The sequence below is a fragment of the Sinocyclocheilus grahami genome, unplaced genomic scaffold (assembly GCF_001515645.1).
Source record: "Sinocyclocheilus grahami isolate Dianchi unplaced genomic scaffold, SAMN03320097.WGS_v1.1 scaffold141.1, whole genome shotgun sequence".
Classification (NCBI taxonomy): Eukaryota; Metazoa; Chordata; class Actinopteri; order Cypriniformes; family Cyprinidae; genus Sinocyclocheilus; species Sinocyclocheilus grahami.
The window spans coordinates 472,044-488,749 of NW_015505320.1; the positions used below are offsets into that span (position 1 = coordinate 472,044).

General features: G+C 36.5%; 2 protein-coding genes across 4 annotated transcripts in view; one reads left to right on the plus strand and one right to left on the minus strand.

Annotated features, from left to right (window-relative positions):
- The first annotated feature begins 219 nt into the window (after positions 1–219).
- Positions 220–9,658, plus strand: slc1a8b (solute carrier family 1 member 8b). The gene is made up of 11 exons (XM_016280460.1): positions 220–492; positions 1,558–1,637; positions 2,393–2,608; positions 4,103–4,145; positions 4,233–4,443; positions 5,113–5,212; positions 5,663–5,896; positions 6,138–6,332; positions 8,525–8,659; positions 8,745–8,862; positions 9,009–9,658. The coding sequence occupies exons 1-11, from the start codon at positions 253–255 to the stop codon at positions 9,159–9,161; spliced, it is 1,725 nt and encodes a 574-aa protein (XP_016135946.1). The 5' UTR covers positions 220–252; the 3' UTR covers positions 9,162–9,658.
- A 1,339-nt stretch (positions 9,659–10,997) lies between these two features.
- The window catches only part of elavl1a (ELAV like RNA binding protein 1a), a 9,230-nt gene continuing 3,521 nt past the window's right edge, over positions 10,998–16,706 (minus strand). For all 3 annotated transcript variants that reach the window (XM_016280463.1, XM_016280462.1, XM_016280461.1), the window contains 5 exons: positions 14,405–14,582; positions 13,860–13,963; positions 13,238–13,391; positions 12,926–13,151; positions 10,998–12,778 (listed from right to left, as the gene is read on the minus strand). In XM_016280463.1, coding sequence (XP_016135949.1) covers positions 12,454–12,778; positions 12,926–13,151; positions 13,238–13,391; positions 13,860–13,963; positions 14,405–14,570 — 975 coding nt within the window. In that variant the 5' untranslated portion in view covers positions 14,571–14,582 and the 3' untranslated portion in view covers positions 10,998–12,453. The remainder of the gene's footprint in view (positions 12,779–12,925; positions 13,152–13,237; positions 13,392–13,859; positions 13,964–14,404; positions 14,583–16,706) is intronic.

A 16,706-nucleotide genomic window follows, 5' to 3' on the forward strand; every position in this document is an offset into this window, starting at 1 on the left:
TTTTTTTAAATAAACGATAACTTTTTTTAACTCATATTGCTTTGAAACTGACCCCACACTGACCTTGGCCTCGTATTCTATAGGATCTTTCCACAGTCAATGGCTCTGACTAGGTTATTTTAATACCCTTATTCCTTGTAATCGCCTCTGATTGCGTTGTTGTGAAAGCACTGGTTGATTGTTTAATCTGTTGTTAGAAAAGGTTTACACAGAAAGGCTCTCGCAACACTTCCTGCCCACACAGGTTCTAGCATGGATGAGAACCGGAGCAGCTCAAGGCCGGCATCTTCCCAATGCCATTCCCCTCCAGTGAGCCCCTTGAGAAACGTGGAATATTTCAAGAAGCTTATCAAGAACTCAATCTCTCCAAAGTTTCGTGAATGGGTAAAGGACTACGGCAAAAGGAACGGCTTGCTCACCTTATCAGTGTTAGCAGTGATGTCGGGTTGTGTGGTGGGATTCACGTTAAGAAGCTTGAACTTATCAACACAGGTAATGTGGAACATAAAGCTTCAAATTTGTTATTGTTATATCTGTTTTGAGTCCCAACATCAGCAGTGGATTTTTTTTGGGGGGGGGGGGGGGGGTTATCATTAGAACAGAGAGGTTAAAAGGTTGCTCATTTAAAATTTTAATTGTGTGTGGCTTATAAAAATGAATGTGCTAGCAACTTAACATTAAGTACAGCCATTATTATTGTAATTGAATAAAGGAAAGTTCTGGATTTAAAACAAGTCGAACTCTATTGGCATGTTGATTTGCAAAGACAATTTAGACTCATCACTAAATAATAAAAAGAGTTTACAGTAATGCACTTATGAAAATCTATGGCATAAAGCCACACACTGTACACACTGTAGCCACAAAACCAATATTCATTTCATGTCTAGTATGATTTTTTAAAAATCACTTATTAACATTGTGTGTGCAAAGGTATATCTATTTTTCTATTCTATTTCAAAATACCATAATATACATATACAAATACATAATACATAAAATGATAAGTACATCAGAAATTCAAATCCAGAAGTGCAATTGTCAAGATGAGCAGTAGTGCAGTTGCTGAAATGACGATATAACAAATAAAACAAATGTAACTGTAACTTTTTGTGAAGAAGAATTAATATAAGGGCTTTAACAAGGCATTTTTAAAAACAGAGATGTAACCACATGTGCTGTCAATAGTGTAAGATATTTTTGATGACCTTTGCTCTTGAAGCCTGATCAAAATGTCACACATGCACATATATTTCCCAGCCTATATGTGTCATATATATTAAAAACTGTATATATATTCAAGAATCTTAGTGCTGCTAATTGAGGATGTGACAGCTGGCTTTTGTTACCCATAAATAAACTCCAAACAGCTTACAAGGTCAACTAAGGAGAAACACGCATAACTTATTAAGTCAACTGACGTAATTCTCCAGGGATATTACAGAAATAGTAAATATATTGAAAGTAATTCTAGTAGAGTTTAAATGTTTGAAATTCATTTAAATCTTTCAAAAATCACTAAAAGCCATGTTTTTTTTTCATGCCCTTTTCCCTCAGGCAAAAATCTACTTTTCTTTTCCTGGAGAACTTCTAATGAGAATGCTGAAAATGTTGATTCTTCCTCTCATCACATCCAGGTAACTACACACCATGTCGCTGCTTTTTAGTTCTTCACTTTCATACAAGATGTCAGCATACCTGAGACCAAATATATGGGCTGTATTTGACATTTCTGAAAACAACAACAACAACAAAATGAAACAAAAAAATACCTTTTCGATAAATAGTGGGATAGTTGATTATTATAGGAGGTATATAGAATCTAAAATTAAAATAAAAACACAGTAGGTGAGAGTTACTTGAAACATGTTACAAATGATTTAGATAAACTGCTGTCAACCTATATTAAAATAAACCAAGAAGCCCCAAGAAGCCGTGGTTTACAGTGAATTTATAACAGCTAAGGGGCGTTGTTAGACACAGCTTAGCTGTTATAAATTCACTGTAAACCACGGCTTCACGGTGCTTATTGCTTTTATAAAATGGTTATTCCATATACTGTATGTAGCAAGGTTTCACAAAATAAAACAAAGCAGATAAAATGTAATGATATTAATAAAAAACATTATTCTTCCGCCAAACAATATAGTTACTCAGAGACGGTTATGTTTGCAACAAAGTGGTTGCCGAGCAACACACCGACGTAAAGAAAGGTGTATGTTTGTAGAGTAATTTACAACAGCTTTGAACGCGGCTCAACCAATCAGAATCAAAAACCGGAACTATCCGTTTTATAATTAAAAAGAAATTTAGGGGAGGCAGTTATATGTGAAATATTTGATGTGATATTTATATTCATTTTATGATTGAAACACCAACACTTTCCTTACAGTTTAATGTCTGGCTTGTCTGCTATGGACACCAAGGCCAGTGGACGCCTGGGCCTTCTTACCATCACATATTACCTGTGGACTACCTTCATTGCTGTAATTGTGGGGATTATTCTGGTACTGATCATTCATCCTGGAACCGGCACTGAAAAAGAGGGACATAAAGCCTCAGGAGGGCCAGTGATGACGTCTGCTGATGCCCTGCTTGATTTGATCAGGTAACTTCACAATAATAACTGAAGCAGCCTCTCGGTTTTTGGCAGAAACAGTAGGAGACAGACAACTTGTAGAAATATAAACAGGATATGGCTGCTGTAGGAAAAGAAGTCCCGCCCTTCAGTTAAAACAGTCAAATAGCTTATTGGTATAGGTGTCACTTTGTTTGATTGCTCTGCAAATGGGAATACACATTAGCAAGAGAAACCTGAAAACTACAGCTTCAGCATTTTCTGTCAGATGTATTGGTTATTTCATGTTATTTATGTTAGTTTCTCTGTTCAAGCAGAAAGTACTGTACTTTTATCCATTTTTTTCTCTCTTTTTTTGTTGTTGCAACACCACACTTCAACCAAGTCCCTTTTAAGGTATAGCCTATCAGTCTAGGGTCATTACCAAGATGGCCGTCAAGTGGACTGGCTTACCTTAAAAAAAGACTTGGTTGAAGTGTAGTGTTTGAAAAAAAAAAAAAAGTTAAAAAACATTCCTTTCTGACACACTAAGGATGGATGGTAGGATGGTTGAAGCGTGGTGTTGGACAAAAATGTATACAAACAAGCTTTATGTCTTTGCCATTATCATTTTTTCTTTAAAGTCAATGTGAAACCAAAATAGATCATTCCTTAATTTCATTCTTAAATTATTCTGCATCTTATCGAGATTCATCAGTGCTTGTCTTCATAATGTTAAATCAAAATGTAACAACTTGCTCATCCTTGCTCATGTCTTCCAGAAAATATACTGAATATAGTGTTAACCAATAAACAAACAGCTGTTTAGACATTGTTACAGCAAACTAGCATTAACAATGTGGTATACAATGTTCGCTTTACAAAATCCAATCAGTTTCCCTTGGATAAAAAATGAAGTTCTGCCCTGGATTATTTCTCATTGAATATCCTGTTTCACTTAGACTTCGCCACATTAAACCTTTTATGTCATTCAAAAAAACAAACTGTAAGCAATTCATTTCAGTTTTATTGATCAATCTAAGAAACGTCTTGAACTTACATAACCACTTTCGAGCTGCAGTCAAGCTTTCAAGGCTTAAGCTTCCCCTTTGCTCTATCCTGTCACTGGACAGAAGGATTGGAATTAGGTGTATTTAGAGAGCCACCCAGGAGGATGTGAATGACACGGCTTTTCCCGAGTGCTAAAGACGCTCCTGAGCTCCGGACCAAATTTAATTGGATTGTAGACAGGGACACGCCAATAGAATTGGTACTTTATAAATAAAGCATTAGCCGATAATCTCTGTCCTCCAAGTCTTCGGGCTGAGATAAATCACACTAGCTTTGTGACACAGCCTTGTACAATACTCAAATCAAATGATTCCAAAACAAACAACGTGTCATATTTGGCATGTGCTGGCCTCAGAAAACAGTCTAATAGTATATACTCAGAACAACTAACCCTTTTGCTAAAAGGTCCATGATCGTAAATAGTATTAAATCTGTGGATTTATGTATGACAGATTTTATATGTTTTTCCAACAGGAACATGATTCCATCCAATCTAATTGAAGCCACATTTCAGCAGGTGAGAGAAACACACAAAGAACAGAGGAATTAATCATCTACAGTGTTTTGTATCTAATCCTTATCCATCTGTGCTCTTCTGTTTCAGTATAAAACAGAGCTTGTGCCCAATTTTAAAAACAGTGCAAAATCATCACAAGCCAACTTTGTGTACATCATGCCAGACTATGAAAACCCCAAGATGAGTCACCCAGTGTTTCTTGAACTCACTCCTCCTCCTGAAATCCACTACAAAATTGTACCAGGGAAAAGCAATGGGATGAACGTGCTAGGAATCGTCATTTTCTCTGCCACTATGGGTGTGTATAGAAGAGAACTGACTTATGTTGCACTATGACCCTGCTGAAAAGATCATCTTAGACCAGATTATGCTGGTTACTGTTGATTTGGGTTTGTGGTCAATGAGTTCACCAATAAAACTAGCTGTTCATAGCTGGTTAAACTATTAAAAATGCCTAATGGAAACACCAGTACCAGCATCCCATGTTGGGGACTATAGCGTCCAAAATATTGTACGCCTTACTCAACAAGGGTGTATGTATTTGATTTTAAAAAAGCATTTATTTGATTATAAAAATGTTAATATTATTAAAATTTAAAACAGCTGTTTTCTATTTAATATACTTTAAATTGTCATTTATTACTGTGATGCAAAGCTGAATTTTCAGCAGCCATTTCTCCCGTTTTCAGTGTCACTTGATCTTTCAGAAATCATTCTAATATGCCGACTTGCTTCTGAAAAACATTCTATTATTGTTTAAAATAGTTGTGCCACGTAACATCTTTATATAAACCACGCATATATTTTTTTCAGGATTCTTTGATGAATAGAAAGTTTAAAAAGCATTTATTTGAAATAGAAACTTTAGTAACAAATCGTTACTGACACTTTTAATTACTTTTTAAGTCCTTGCTAAATAAAAGTACTAATTAAAAAAAAATCTTACTTGGCTTTTTTGACTCCCCAGGTCTTCTGCTTGGTAGAATGGGATCCAGAGGTACACCCCTAGTAAATGTGTGTCTTTGCGTTAATGAATGTGTTATGAAGATCATCAATGCTGCTATGTGGTGAGTAGATGTGGATTGGTTCACCCAAATTAAACTATCTGTGACTAGAGATTTGTAATTTCAACTATGACAGAAATGTTCACTATTAGACATACTATATAACTACAAAGACAGTCATCACATTTTGTCATGCAAACCTGTGAAAGCAGCATGTGTCTGCCAATAAAGCAGAATCCCAGACCAAAACAAATGAAGAGCCAGCTGTCTCTTTAATACACACTAAAATACATCAATGTAATAGTTTAAAAGCAGCTCTAAGCCTCCTCGTTCTACTAAATGAGGTTGGCAGTGGAAAGGTGTTCTGGTCTAAGAGAGTCAGGCCAACTGAAGCTAAAAAATTATTTAGTCAGTAATGCATTTAATACTCAGTCAAGTGCTGGCACCTACAATAAGCAAATTATAAATATATATATATTTTTTTTTATTTATTTCAAATGTCTCTTTGTTCAGGTACTTCCCATTTGGAATCGTATTTCTGGTTGCTGGGAAGATCCTGGACATGCATGATCCTGCGGTCCTTGCGGAGAAGCTTGGGATGTACTTCATGACGGTTCTGGCGGGACTGTTCGTCCATGGTGTGATTTTGCTGCCGATGTTCTTCTTCCTGTTCACTGGGAAAAACCCCTTTAGCTATATCCGCGGCCTCCTCCAGGCTCTGGTTATCGCTTTGGCAACTTCATCCAGGTAAGGAAGCCGGTTTGAACAGCTTTTCTGCTCGCTGAAACATAAACAAATGTTAATCCATGATCTATTTCAGGGAATAGTTTCACTAAATCACATTAAATTAAATAATTAAGGTGTTTTTCTTGTGGTGTACCAAGGGATTATGAAACTTAACATTTCTACTTGTAATTTGAAATAAGCATGTAATGGTTTTGTTCCTTATAAAGTAATTTGTATATTTAAATAATCCTTCTCTTTCCAGTTCAGCTACTTTGCCCATTACAATGAAGTGCTTACTGGAAAACTGCCACGTGGATCGGAAAATCGCTCGATTTGTACTTCCTGTGGGTGCTACTATCAATATGGATGGCACAGCGCTATATGAAGCAGTGGCAGCCATCTTCATTGCCCAGGTCAATGAGTACGAGCTTGACTTCGGACAACTTGTTACTATTAGGTAAAGTATTTCAGTTACATTCAGAATAATATACATTACTATATTCAAAATATATTACTATATTCAAAAGTTTGGAATAATTCGAATTTTTATGTTTTTTGAAAGAAGTCTTTTGTGCTTAAAGGGGTCATGATGTTGTTAAAAAGAACATTATGTTGTGTATTTGGTGTAATGAAATGTGTTTATGCAGTTTAAGGTTCAAAAGGTTCATTATTTTCCACATAATGTACATTATTGTTGCTCCTCTATGCCCCGCCTTTCTGAAACGCGTCGATTTTTACAAAGCTCATCGGTCTGAAAAGCGAGGTGTGCTTTGATTGGCCAGCTATCCAGTGCGTTGTGATTGGCTGAATACCTCAAGCGTGTGACGGAAATGTTACGCCCCTTACCATACTGTGATGCCGTAAAACCAATAAAACCCATTACAAACGAGACATTTGTTGCATCTAGTGGGGACATAATTACTGATTATAATGACTTATACTGTCTTTTTACACGTTGCGTTGCATATCGCACCGCGTAAACATAAAACCATGTCTGCATTTGTGATCGGAGAAACGGCAAACAACAAGCGCTACTCTACACTGCTCAAAACTCGCATTTGAATAATCTGTGGCAAATTCTTTAAATATAAAAAACTTACTTACAGGCTGAGAGTCAGAAGCGCCAGACTGTCCTTGCAAAGTTGGAACTGCCCCACTTTATAGAAACAGTCTTTGTGCACAGACACATTGTAGGCTACTCTGCAGGTTCAGGAAACGGTCCTCCATAAAATGCGCTGCACACATCTGAATATTTTTTTTGGGTTTGAGACTTGTCTTTGCAACTTTAGGGATCTTATCTATGCACGAACAGCTTGTAACACTCCAAAGAGAAAGGAAAATTTGAAATTGCATATATGACCCCTTTAATTTATTTGATTAAAAAAAACAGTAAGATGGTAATATTGTGAAAAAAATGTTTATTAAATGGTAAAGTTTTCCTATGATGGCAAAGCTGAATTTTCAGCAGTCATTTCTCCAGTCTTCAGTGTCACATGATCCTTCAGAAATCATTCTGATGTTAAAATTTAAAGGGATAATTCACCCAACAATGAAAATTCTGTCATTAATTACCCTCATGTCGTTCCAAACCCATAAGAACTTCGTTCATCATCTGAACACAAATTAAGATATTTTTCTGACCCTCCATTGACAGCAACACCACTACCATGTTCAAGGCCCAGAAAGGTAGTAAGGACATTGTTAAAATAGTCCATGTGACATCAGTGGTTTAACCATAATGTTATGAAGCTATGAACTGTGAGGTGTCTGTCTTCGACACGTGTTCATGAGGGTACCACGACGCATGCGTGTGGTGCTTCTGACGCAGGAGCTGCCATTCTGACATAGAACGTCCATCTCTCTTAGGTCGTCATCTGCATAGTCTGGTTCGAAAAGTAAGGCTGGGCAAAAAATTGCAAGTCATCCTTTCTGTCGAAATCTTCAGACATGTTTACGAAGACTGTTTTGTCTGCTTGTAAACAAGGCACAGCACATCTGGGTTCTATGTCAGAATGCATGTGTCATGGTACTCTCGTGAACGCATGGCGAAGACTGACACAGAAGATAAGAAATTGTTATTTTTGTTTTCTCGCAAAAAAAGTATTCTCGTAGCGTATTTACGGTTGAACCACTGATATCACTTGGACTATTTTAATGATGTCCTTACTACCTTTCTGGGCCTTAAAATAAGTAGTTCCGTTGCGGTCTAAGCAGTGTCAGAAAGCTCTCGGATTTCATGAAAAATATCTTAATTTGTGTTCCGAAGAGAAACAAAGGTCTTATGAGTTTGGAACGACATGAGGGTGAGTAATTAATGAAAGAATTAAAATTTTTGTGTGAAATAACCCTTTAATACTTTTACTCGCACATTAGACACATTCAATTTATTGTAATTTAAAAAGTGCGCTTTTAAACGGTCTGTTAATCAAAGAATCAATTCAATTCCACACATGAGCATTGAGCATGAAATTAGCGTATCAGAATGATTTCTGAAGGATCATGCGACACTGAAGACTGGAGTAATATATAAAATATACAAAAGAGAAAACAAACTGTTATTTTAATCTAGTTACTTTGACCACTACAGTGACAAAGCTGCATGTACCAATGAAAGCTGCATGTCACTTGACTTTGACCATCTATTCTCAGTATCACAGCTACAGCGGCAAGTATCGGAGCAGCTGGAATCCCTCAGGCTGGTCTTGTTACCATGGTTATCGTTCTTACCTCAGTGGGTTTGCCTCCAGATGACATCTCACTTATTGTAGCTATCGACTGGATCCTGTAAGTCCACTTAAATACTACAGCATATACACCACAACAAAAGTAACTCAGTGAGTGTCAATCTCAATCTCATCTTTTTCATCAGGGACCGATTTCGAACAATGATCAATGTGCTTGGAGATGCATTAGCAGCAGGAATCATGGCTCATTTGTGCAGAAAGGACTTCCAGAAAGACATCCCATCCTCAAGCAAGTCAGAGAGAGTAAGATATATCCACCATGTACTTATTTGCATGTCTATATTCCTAATTAGGATATAAGCAAGTATTGCACAGTAGACAATAATAGGCCCTGGTCAAAAGTATCCTATTTTTACAGCTGCATAATATCTGTATTTTGTGACTTGCAGCGAGATACCATGATATCATTCGGAAACCAAAGCGTGCAGAGCTTTCCCACATCTGAGGTTCCACTTTTGGCAAACAGGGACTACATCTTAGAGGTTGTCGGCGATCAGGTGATCGAGAGGCCGACTGCCTGTTATAACCTCTGCCAAGTCTAACTTTGACAGACGATACCAAGCAGGAGCAGAAGTTGCCTTGACTTCACAAAAACCTTCCCCCTTTTCCTCCCCTTTGTGCCATTCTGTCTTTTTACATCACAGATGTTACCGTTACCCAAAGTGTCGCCTTTGGTGAACTTAAAAAATTTGACATTTGGGTGATTTTGACACCTTAACTTGGGGGTTTTGTAAAATAATAATAACTTTTTTTTTTAAATGTTCATCTTCTAGAATTGCCTTAAAATGCAGTAGTTAATAACATACCACAATAATAAAACCACATCCAAAAGGGAAACATTACACAAGTAGTAAGTCGACTGGGGCTCCAGATATGGATCATCAGTTGCCTTGACATACAGTGTACGGTGACAACAAAATATGATTTTGTAATGACTGTAAGAATAGAGATTGTGTCATGCTTCATTATGTTCTTAGTGCACAATTCCTCGGTTCAATACATCCGTTTGGATAAGTCGCTGTACATTGTCATTACCAATTGTTTATTTTCTTAATAAAAAAAATGAAAAAATTAACATTGTGTTATTCATATTGTAAAAGAACAGGAACTACTGGTTAATAATTTAAATCTAAAATGTGAGGAAAATAGGAAATCTTTCTGAATGATTTACCCCTATATTCATTTCAGTTCACTAATACCAAGACACAAATTTCCAGATTTGCAGTGATGCCCGATATTTTATTTCACATCTACATGTTAGACAGTAGCTCATAACAGATATTCACTGTAGAATCAAAAAGTATTTCATTAAAAAATTAAGACAAACTCATCAATATTAACACATAAAACCGTACACAGTAAGCTAAATAAATAAATTCCACCATTGAGTAATGTTCCCGTATTTCCTACATAAATTAAGGCTTAAAACAAGCAACCATCCAGTAATTTCTACTTGATGTTTCGTACAACTGGCATCTCCGTTGACTTGCTGGGCGATCTTTGAAACATCAGGATATCAAAAAAGATGGAACGGGAAAAGGTTGCTATAATTACTACTGATTATTACGAAACAACTTTTAAATATTGCACATATGCCAAAACGTGCACAAAACGAGAGTGCCAAGGTTAAGGGTTTCATACCAAAGACATGTAACCAACAGTGGCTGTAAAGCTGCTAATAGGTTCACATGAACCATAAAGTAACAGATGACACTGGTTGATCCAAGTATAGTAAACTGCTGCTTATTACAAACTTGACGAGATAGAATATAGTGTGTCACTGTACAAAAACAGACAATTAGGATTAAACGTAAGTCACCAATAATATAAATATATGCACACACACAATACCAACCTTAAGTCTTGTAGTAGAGGGAGCATAAGAACAGTCTGTGCTGAAAATGATCAAAAAATCTTACATGAGGCATCTTGGAAAATTCATGGGTTTGTCTAACTACAGGAGAACCTATGTGGGGTTTTACAAGCTGCTATCTGGAAGACCTCAGGGGAGTCAAAGCTGAGGGGCATGACTGTTCAACTGTAAAGCCCTGTTCACACCAAGAACGATAACTATAAAGATAACGATATTAGCGTCCACACCAGCGAACGATATCGTCTGTTTTTTCTAAGCACAAGCTCATCTGCCGCATTAAATTCTCAAGCTCGTAAAATAGGATGGATTCTGATCGAGTATCGGTGTTTTTATCGTTCATCAGCTGGACAAAATTTGTTCTGAAAGTGATTCCAACGATATTGTTTCTCTGTGCCTTTATCGTTATAGCTGTGGTGTGGACTCTGCTATTCTTTATTATTGAAAATGATTTTTAGAACTATATCTTTATCATCCTTGGTGTGAACGGGGCTTAAGACTATGAGTGAGCCTGCTGTCCTGGTTCTAGCTTCACCATTGCTCATCGGTGGGCTCTACAGCTGAAAACCTCTGGAACAAGTTGAATATGAACCACCAAGGAAGGCTAAATAAACAGCAAACCAGTGGCCAAATCAAAGTCAACCGCTGTCAGATAGCCAAGTTGTATACTTACGATTTGGTCCGATGCCTGAAATATGAATACTAAAAGCCCTCAAAATACTTGATGAAAATCATGAAATGTGGTTCTAGTATTTCTCATGAGGTCTTTGTGGACTAAAAACTCAGTTGACCGCATCTGTAAATATGGACATGGTCTTATGTTGACTTATACCGCACTGCACCTATAAATGGATAAATTAAAGAACTGATTAAAAGATAAAATAAAGAAACAAAACAAAAAGTTGAGCAAAACTAAATAAAATTTAATGATTGTAAATGCCATGTGAAACAAAACGAAAAAATTCAAAAGGAACACAAAAGCAAAAAAAAGTAAAGAACAAAACACAAAAATATCACAAGGCAGTCTTAAAAAGCATATGTATTAGTACTGGATATCTATTTTCAAATAACCAAACTAAACTTAAAGTATGTTTTAGCCTAGAGAAACAAAATGAAAGAAAACGTAAATCATAAACATAGGATGCTGATGCTCAAATGTGATTACATTTTTACATAAATACTCGGTACCTAGTATTCAGATGTCCAAATCTTTTTGGAATATGCTTAGGGATGTGCAACCTGCACCTCTGCTGGGGGAAACTAAACCTTCTATTCATGTCTTTGGTCCTTCTTAGTTATCAGTCTATTCAGAGGGTCCCTTACAAAAAATTAACAAGTCCGTTAAAGATTTTCCCCTCACTGAACACTCTGCTTTCTTTACAATTATGTTATTTTCTCAATGAATCACTCAGCATGCTGCATTTAAAACTCAGATTTCAATAAACAAAAACTGTTGTGAGATGGATCGTGAGATTCCTGCCAAACCAAAAAGTGCTACATTATTGAGGGCAAAGAGGAAAAATGACATCAAATTAAGGCATCATAAATACTAAAGAGCCAGGTAGGATGTAGATACTGACAAAAGACAGACAAAAATCTGAGTTTTAAATCCAGCTGCTGGTGAATGAGGAGTCTGACCACATATGGCACATAGCGACAATATCAGGCTAACATCAGAGACACAAATTTGTATCGAATGCGAAATTGGTCAAATATTGGGATAAACCAGACAAAAAGTGTTTTGGGCGTCTAAAACACTTGCATTTGAAGCATCCAACAGCTTGAATCTTAAAAGAAACTAAAAGAAACTGTCAAACGGATGTCTAAACAAGACTTAGAAACGTGAACATTTGCAAAGACTTGATTACACTAAAAAAATAATAGTTTTTCTTTTTCAAAACAGCCAATTTCTCTGGCTTCTCAGACAACATCTCTCTCCTTCATTTTCCTGGCAACCCTGCTTTCTACTTGTGCGACTTGCTCGTTTTGAACGACACTTGTAAAATTTTGTCCCCGAGGCGGTAGCCGTTGAGGCTGGCGATAGCCATGGCTGCCTCTTCATAGTTTGGCATGGTAACAAACCCAAATCCTTTGCACTTGTTGGTGTTGAAGTCGCGGATCACTTTGACATTTGTGACAGCACCGAAGGGCCCAAACATCTGCCACAGAATGCCCTCATCTGCATCCTGGCCCAGGTTGTAGACGAAAATGCACCAGCCTGACGAGGAGTTTCCAGGCATGTTAGCACCAGACATGCCACTCATGTGGTCCACACTCATTGGAGAGAACCTGAGGACAGGAAATCACATCTTTCAGATCAGATACGCACACAAAGTTTCATTGACTGAAAGAATTTTCATTTTTGGGTGAGAGATCAGTTTAGGAATGTAGTAGTAACCAAGCAAATAGAGAAGCACAACAGCTGACTTCATTCACCTGAATCTCTGGGCCTGGTGGTGGACGGGCCCCCCAAGGCGGCGAGGCGGTGTGTGGTAAACCGGTGGAATAATTTGTGAGTTTTTCACTTGGTTGGGACTGGCAGCGAACTTTACAGTGATTGGCTCTGCAGCGCTTGGCGGCTTCTGCCCATTCAAGTCCTTAATTGCGTCCTCGGCCTCTGCTCTTTTGTCAAATCGAATAAAAGCCACACCACGAGAGAGTCCTGCAAGGACAAAATGTAAGTATTTAAACGCACTCTATGACAAGTAGTGCGAAAGACTATGAAGAGAACTATGCTCATCTACCGACCTGACGCTTGATCGACGAGGACACGGGAGTTGATTATTCTGCCATAACGTGTAAACATTTCTTCGACGTCCTTCTGCGTCATTGTTTTAGGCAGCCCGCTGATGTAAAGGTTGGCATCCTTTATGGTGTCAGAGCTTGGCCTGGCATATGACACCTGTCAGGAAGAGCAAAGTTAAAAGATCAGATCTTGAAGAAAAACCTCCCCTAGAGGGGAATCGTTTAAAAAAAAAAAAAAAATTGTAAAAAAAAGTACAAACAAACTTTTGCTACTTTTTTTTCTCCAAATCTTTTCTAAATAAGGAAAAAAACGAAATTGTTGAAAATTGTATTTTTACCATGTTTTTTTCCCTTAAAATAAGAAATAAAACTATTTTATAGAAATAGAAAAATTAGGAAATTTTCTATACAATTCAAACAGCATTAAAGCAACCTGTAAAAACCATAGATAATAAAATTGATAAATCTAAATATTGAAAAGCCAGATAATACGGCCACAACCAAGATGCCATCAGGTCTGAGCAATTCAACAATTGAATTTGTTCTCACTGCCTTGGTCTCAAAACTGGCGGTCTGAAGCAATGACACATGTAACTTTACACAGGAGCACCTTTTGTCACATTACCTTGATAGTTTTAGACTGTAGTCTCAGTCCATTGAGAGTACTGATTGCTCTTTCTGCATCACTAGGGTTAAGATAGTTAACAAATCCGTACCCTAAACTGTGGCCTAGAAAAAAAAAAAAAAAAAGGAAAACAATAAAACAAACAAAACAAAAAAAAAAAGTTGAAACGTTCCAAATACAAAGGAAAAAAACATCCTAGTATCAAGTGGTAAACTTCTGGGGAAAAAATTAATGCCACCAAACAAATAAATCCGCATTGACTTACATATATGTGGGAAAGGCCTCAGAAAGGGAACTAACAATAAGTCGTTTTTTTGTCAACACTGAAATGAAGGCTACATAATTGTAAAGAAACAATTAAGTGCGTCTGAAGTCACAAATCTTTTAAAACCTTTAGTAACATCACGGCTACAGGCAAACCCCACAAATAAATACACTGCGTCTCTAAACCAACGAAGACAAAACATTTTCTCAGATCTTCCTCTCAACATAGTTTTTTTTTGTCTGATTTGAAAGCAGTGAGCCAAGTGCTAATAAATACTTGCCTGCTACTTTGTCCCGAATAAGTTTAGCAGACTCCACCTCCCCAATGCTGCTGAAGAGACTACGCATCTCATCTTGGCTCATATTCTGAGGCAAGTAGTTGATGATGAGATTTGTTTTGGGATCTTTAGGCTCATCGGCCATGTGATCTTCGTAACCGTTCGACATGTCATAGACCTCCTGGAAATAATAAAAACAAGTTTCTGTGAAGGTTATACACAATAAAAGCTGAAATCAACATTTAATTGGACTATTTAATGCAAACTCATTGTGCACTCATTTAAAACCTGGGAAAATGCAGTAAATGGTTTTATGCTTTACTTGCGGTTGATACCGGACAGTTTTCTGCATACAGTTGTATAAAGCTGGCAAGCCAGTAATAGAATGACAATCATGCAATTAAAGAATATATATATAATATATTTAAGGGTTGTGCCGATAAGACGACAGTATCGTGTATCGACGATAGACAGATATCGCCTGTGGCTGATGCCTTTGAGGATAGCAAGACGATTGTTATTATTATTATCATCAGGCTAGTAATACTAATTAATATAGAGAATGGGAATCAACGTCATGCCATGTTGGATTCTGCCACGTTTTAGGTCACGCTCGAGCACACTGTGTACACACGCAAATCACCACAGAAAAAGCAGGCCGTTTACAATTAATATTTTTTTGAAAACTTTCTATGTTTATATGATTCAACTTAAGATCGCGTTGGAATGATTAACGCTTACTGTATCAACACAGCATTAATCAAAAGCAGAGGTAATTCCTGCAGACATTGATAAGGGCTATGCCATACTGAAAAAAGCTTTCCAACACTGAAAAAAAAGCTTTAAAAAAAAGCATTTTTCACACCGACCGTGCAAAGGGCTATGGCACGTTAACCACTCCAACGCGATCTTAAGTAGAATAATATAAACATTAAATAATATCAAATGTCTACATTCACTAGGGCTGTGCAATATATTGAAATTATCGAAATATCGCAAATGTACATATCACAATATGCATATCGCTACAGCTTGCAATATTTAGGGCCATGAACAAAAGACAGAAAATCACTCACTGCTCTTACCTAAATAACTTTTGTAGCTTAAATAAGAATCAGTGTATATTGAATTCAAAGAGTAAATACTACAGTGTTTTATTTTTCCTTTTTATTATTCAGTTCCTAAACTCATGTTAAAATGACATTTTTATGTAATGCTTGAGTAAAACACTACCGTTCACATTCAGAAGTTGTTGTAGGGGTGCTTTCTTATTAGAATCAGAATGAGATTTATTCACCACTTAAGTGTGCGCAAACACAAGGAATTTGTTGTGGTTTTACAGGAACTCTTGGTACATACATACATATATATATATGGCTGGACGATATGGCCAAAATTTATATCACGATATATTTCTTAATTTCGGTCGATACGATATCGATATGAACACTATTTTAAAAAGCCTTGTAAAAACTGCCAAGAACGCCCACAACAGATGTCTTTATGAAAAATGAATTTGCCAAGTCTATGACACCTCATATAAAACCATATAATACTTTAGAGAGAGAAAAAAAACAGCACAAATAAATTAATGTTCACCTTTTATTTTGTATTTAGCCTTCATACAAACAAGAAATATGAAATCACTGTCAAATAAACATCTCAGACTCACCTTATTAATATCTTCTAACATACCAGTCAAAAGTTTTTGAACAGTAAGATTTTTATTGTCGTTAAAGAATTCTCTTCTGCTCACCAAGCCTGCATTTATTTGATCCAAAATACAGCAAAAACTGACCGAATTCGGACTTGCGAATTCTCTCATTATAAACAACAAAGTGCAGATGTACGTGTGATGTAAGTATAAGAGATTTATTCATCATATAGTGTAGATTCACTGAGTTTAACGGGAGTGTTTTTAAAGTGCATAAACTTGCGCTAGTCTGAGCTTGTGAAGATGTTCTTTGGTAATGTAATGTTCTCTGCTCGTTTTCTGTAACGTTAGCTGCTTTTTGAATAACTGAGGAAATGTAAGCATTATAATTAGTAACTTATGATGTTTCTATTAATTTATGTTAAATACAAATTCAGTCATATTAAAAACATTAGGCTGCTTTTAGCCTTACACTGGAGTTGGTTCACTTTCTCGCAATGAAACTAAATAAATAATTACATAAATTAGCACGATAAGATCGTGTATCGACGATCTCATAGGCTGAAGATAGGACGATATGAAAAGTTAGCATATCGCCCAACACTAATTAATTAAATATATATATATATATATATATATATATATATATAT

What these genes read in the sequence shown, in the direction of transcription:
- slc1a8b (XM_016280460.1), top strand. Translation starts at nt 253, where the DNA reads ATGGATGAGAACCGGAGCAGCTCAAGGCCGGCATCTTCCCAATGCCAT. An exon ending in GCTTGAACTTATCAACACAG is followed by an intron (nt 493 to 1,557) that starts GTAATGTGGAAC and finishes CTTTTCCCTCAG; the next exon opens with GCAAAAATCTACTTTTCTTT. An exon ending in GCTTTGGCAACTTCATCCAG is followed by an intron (nt 5,897 to 6,137) that starts GTAAGGAAGCCG and finishes TTCTCTTTCCAG; the next exon opens with TTCAGCTACTTTGCCCATTA.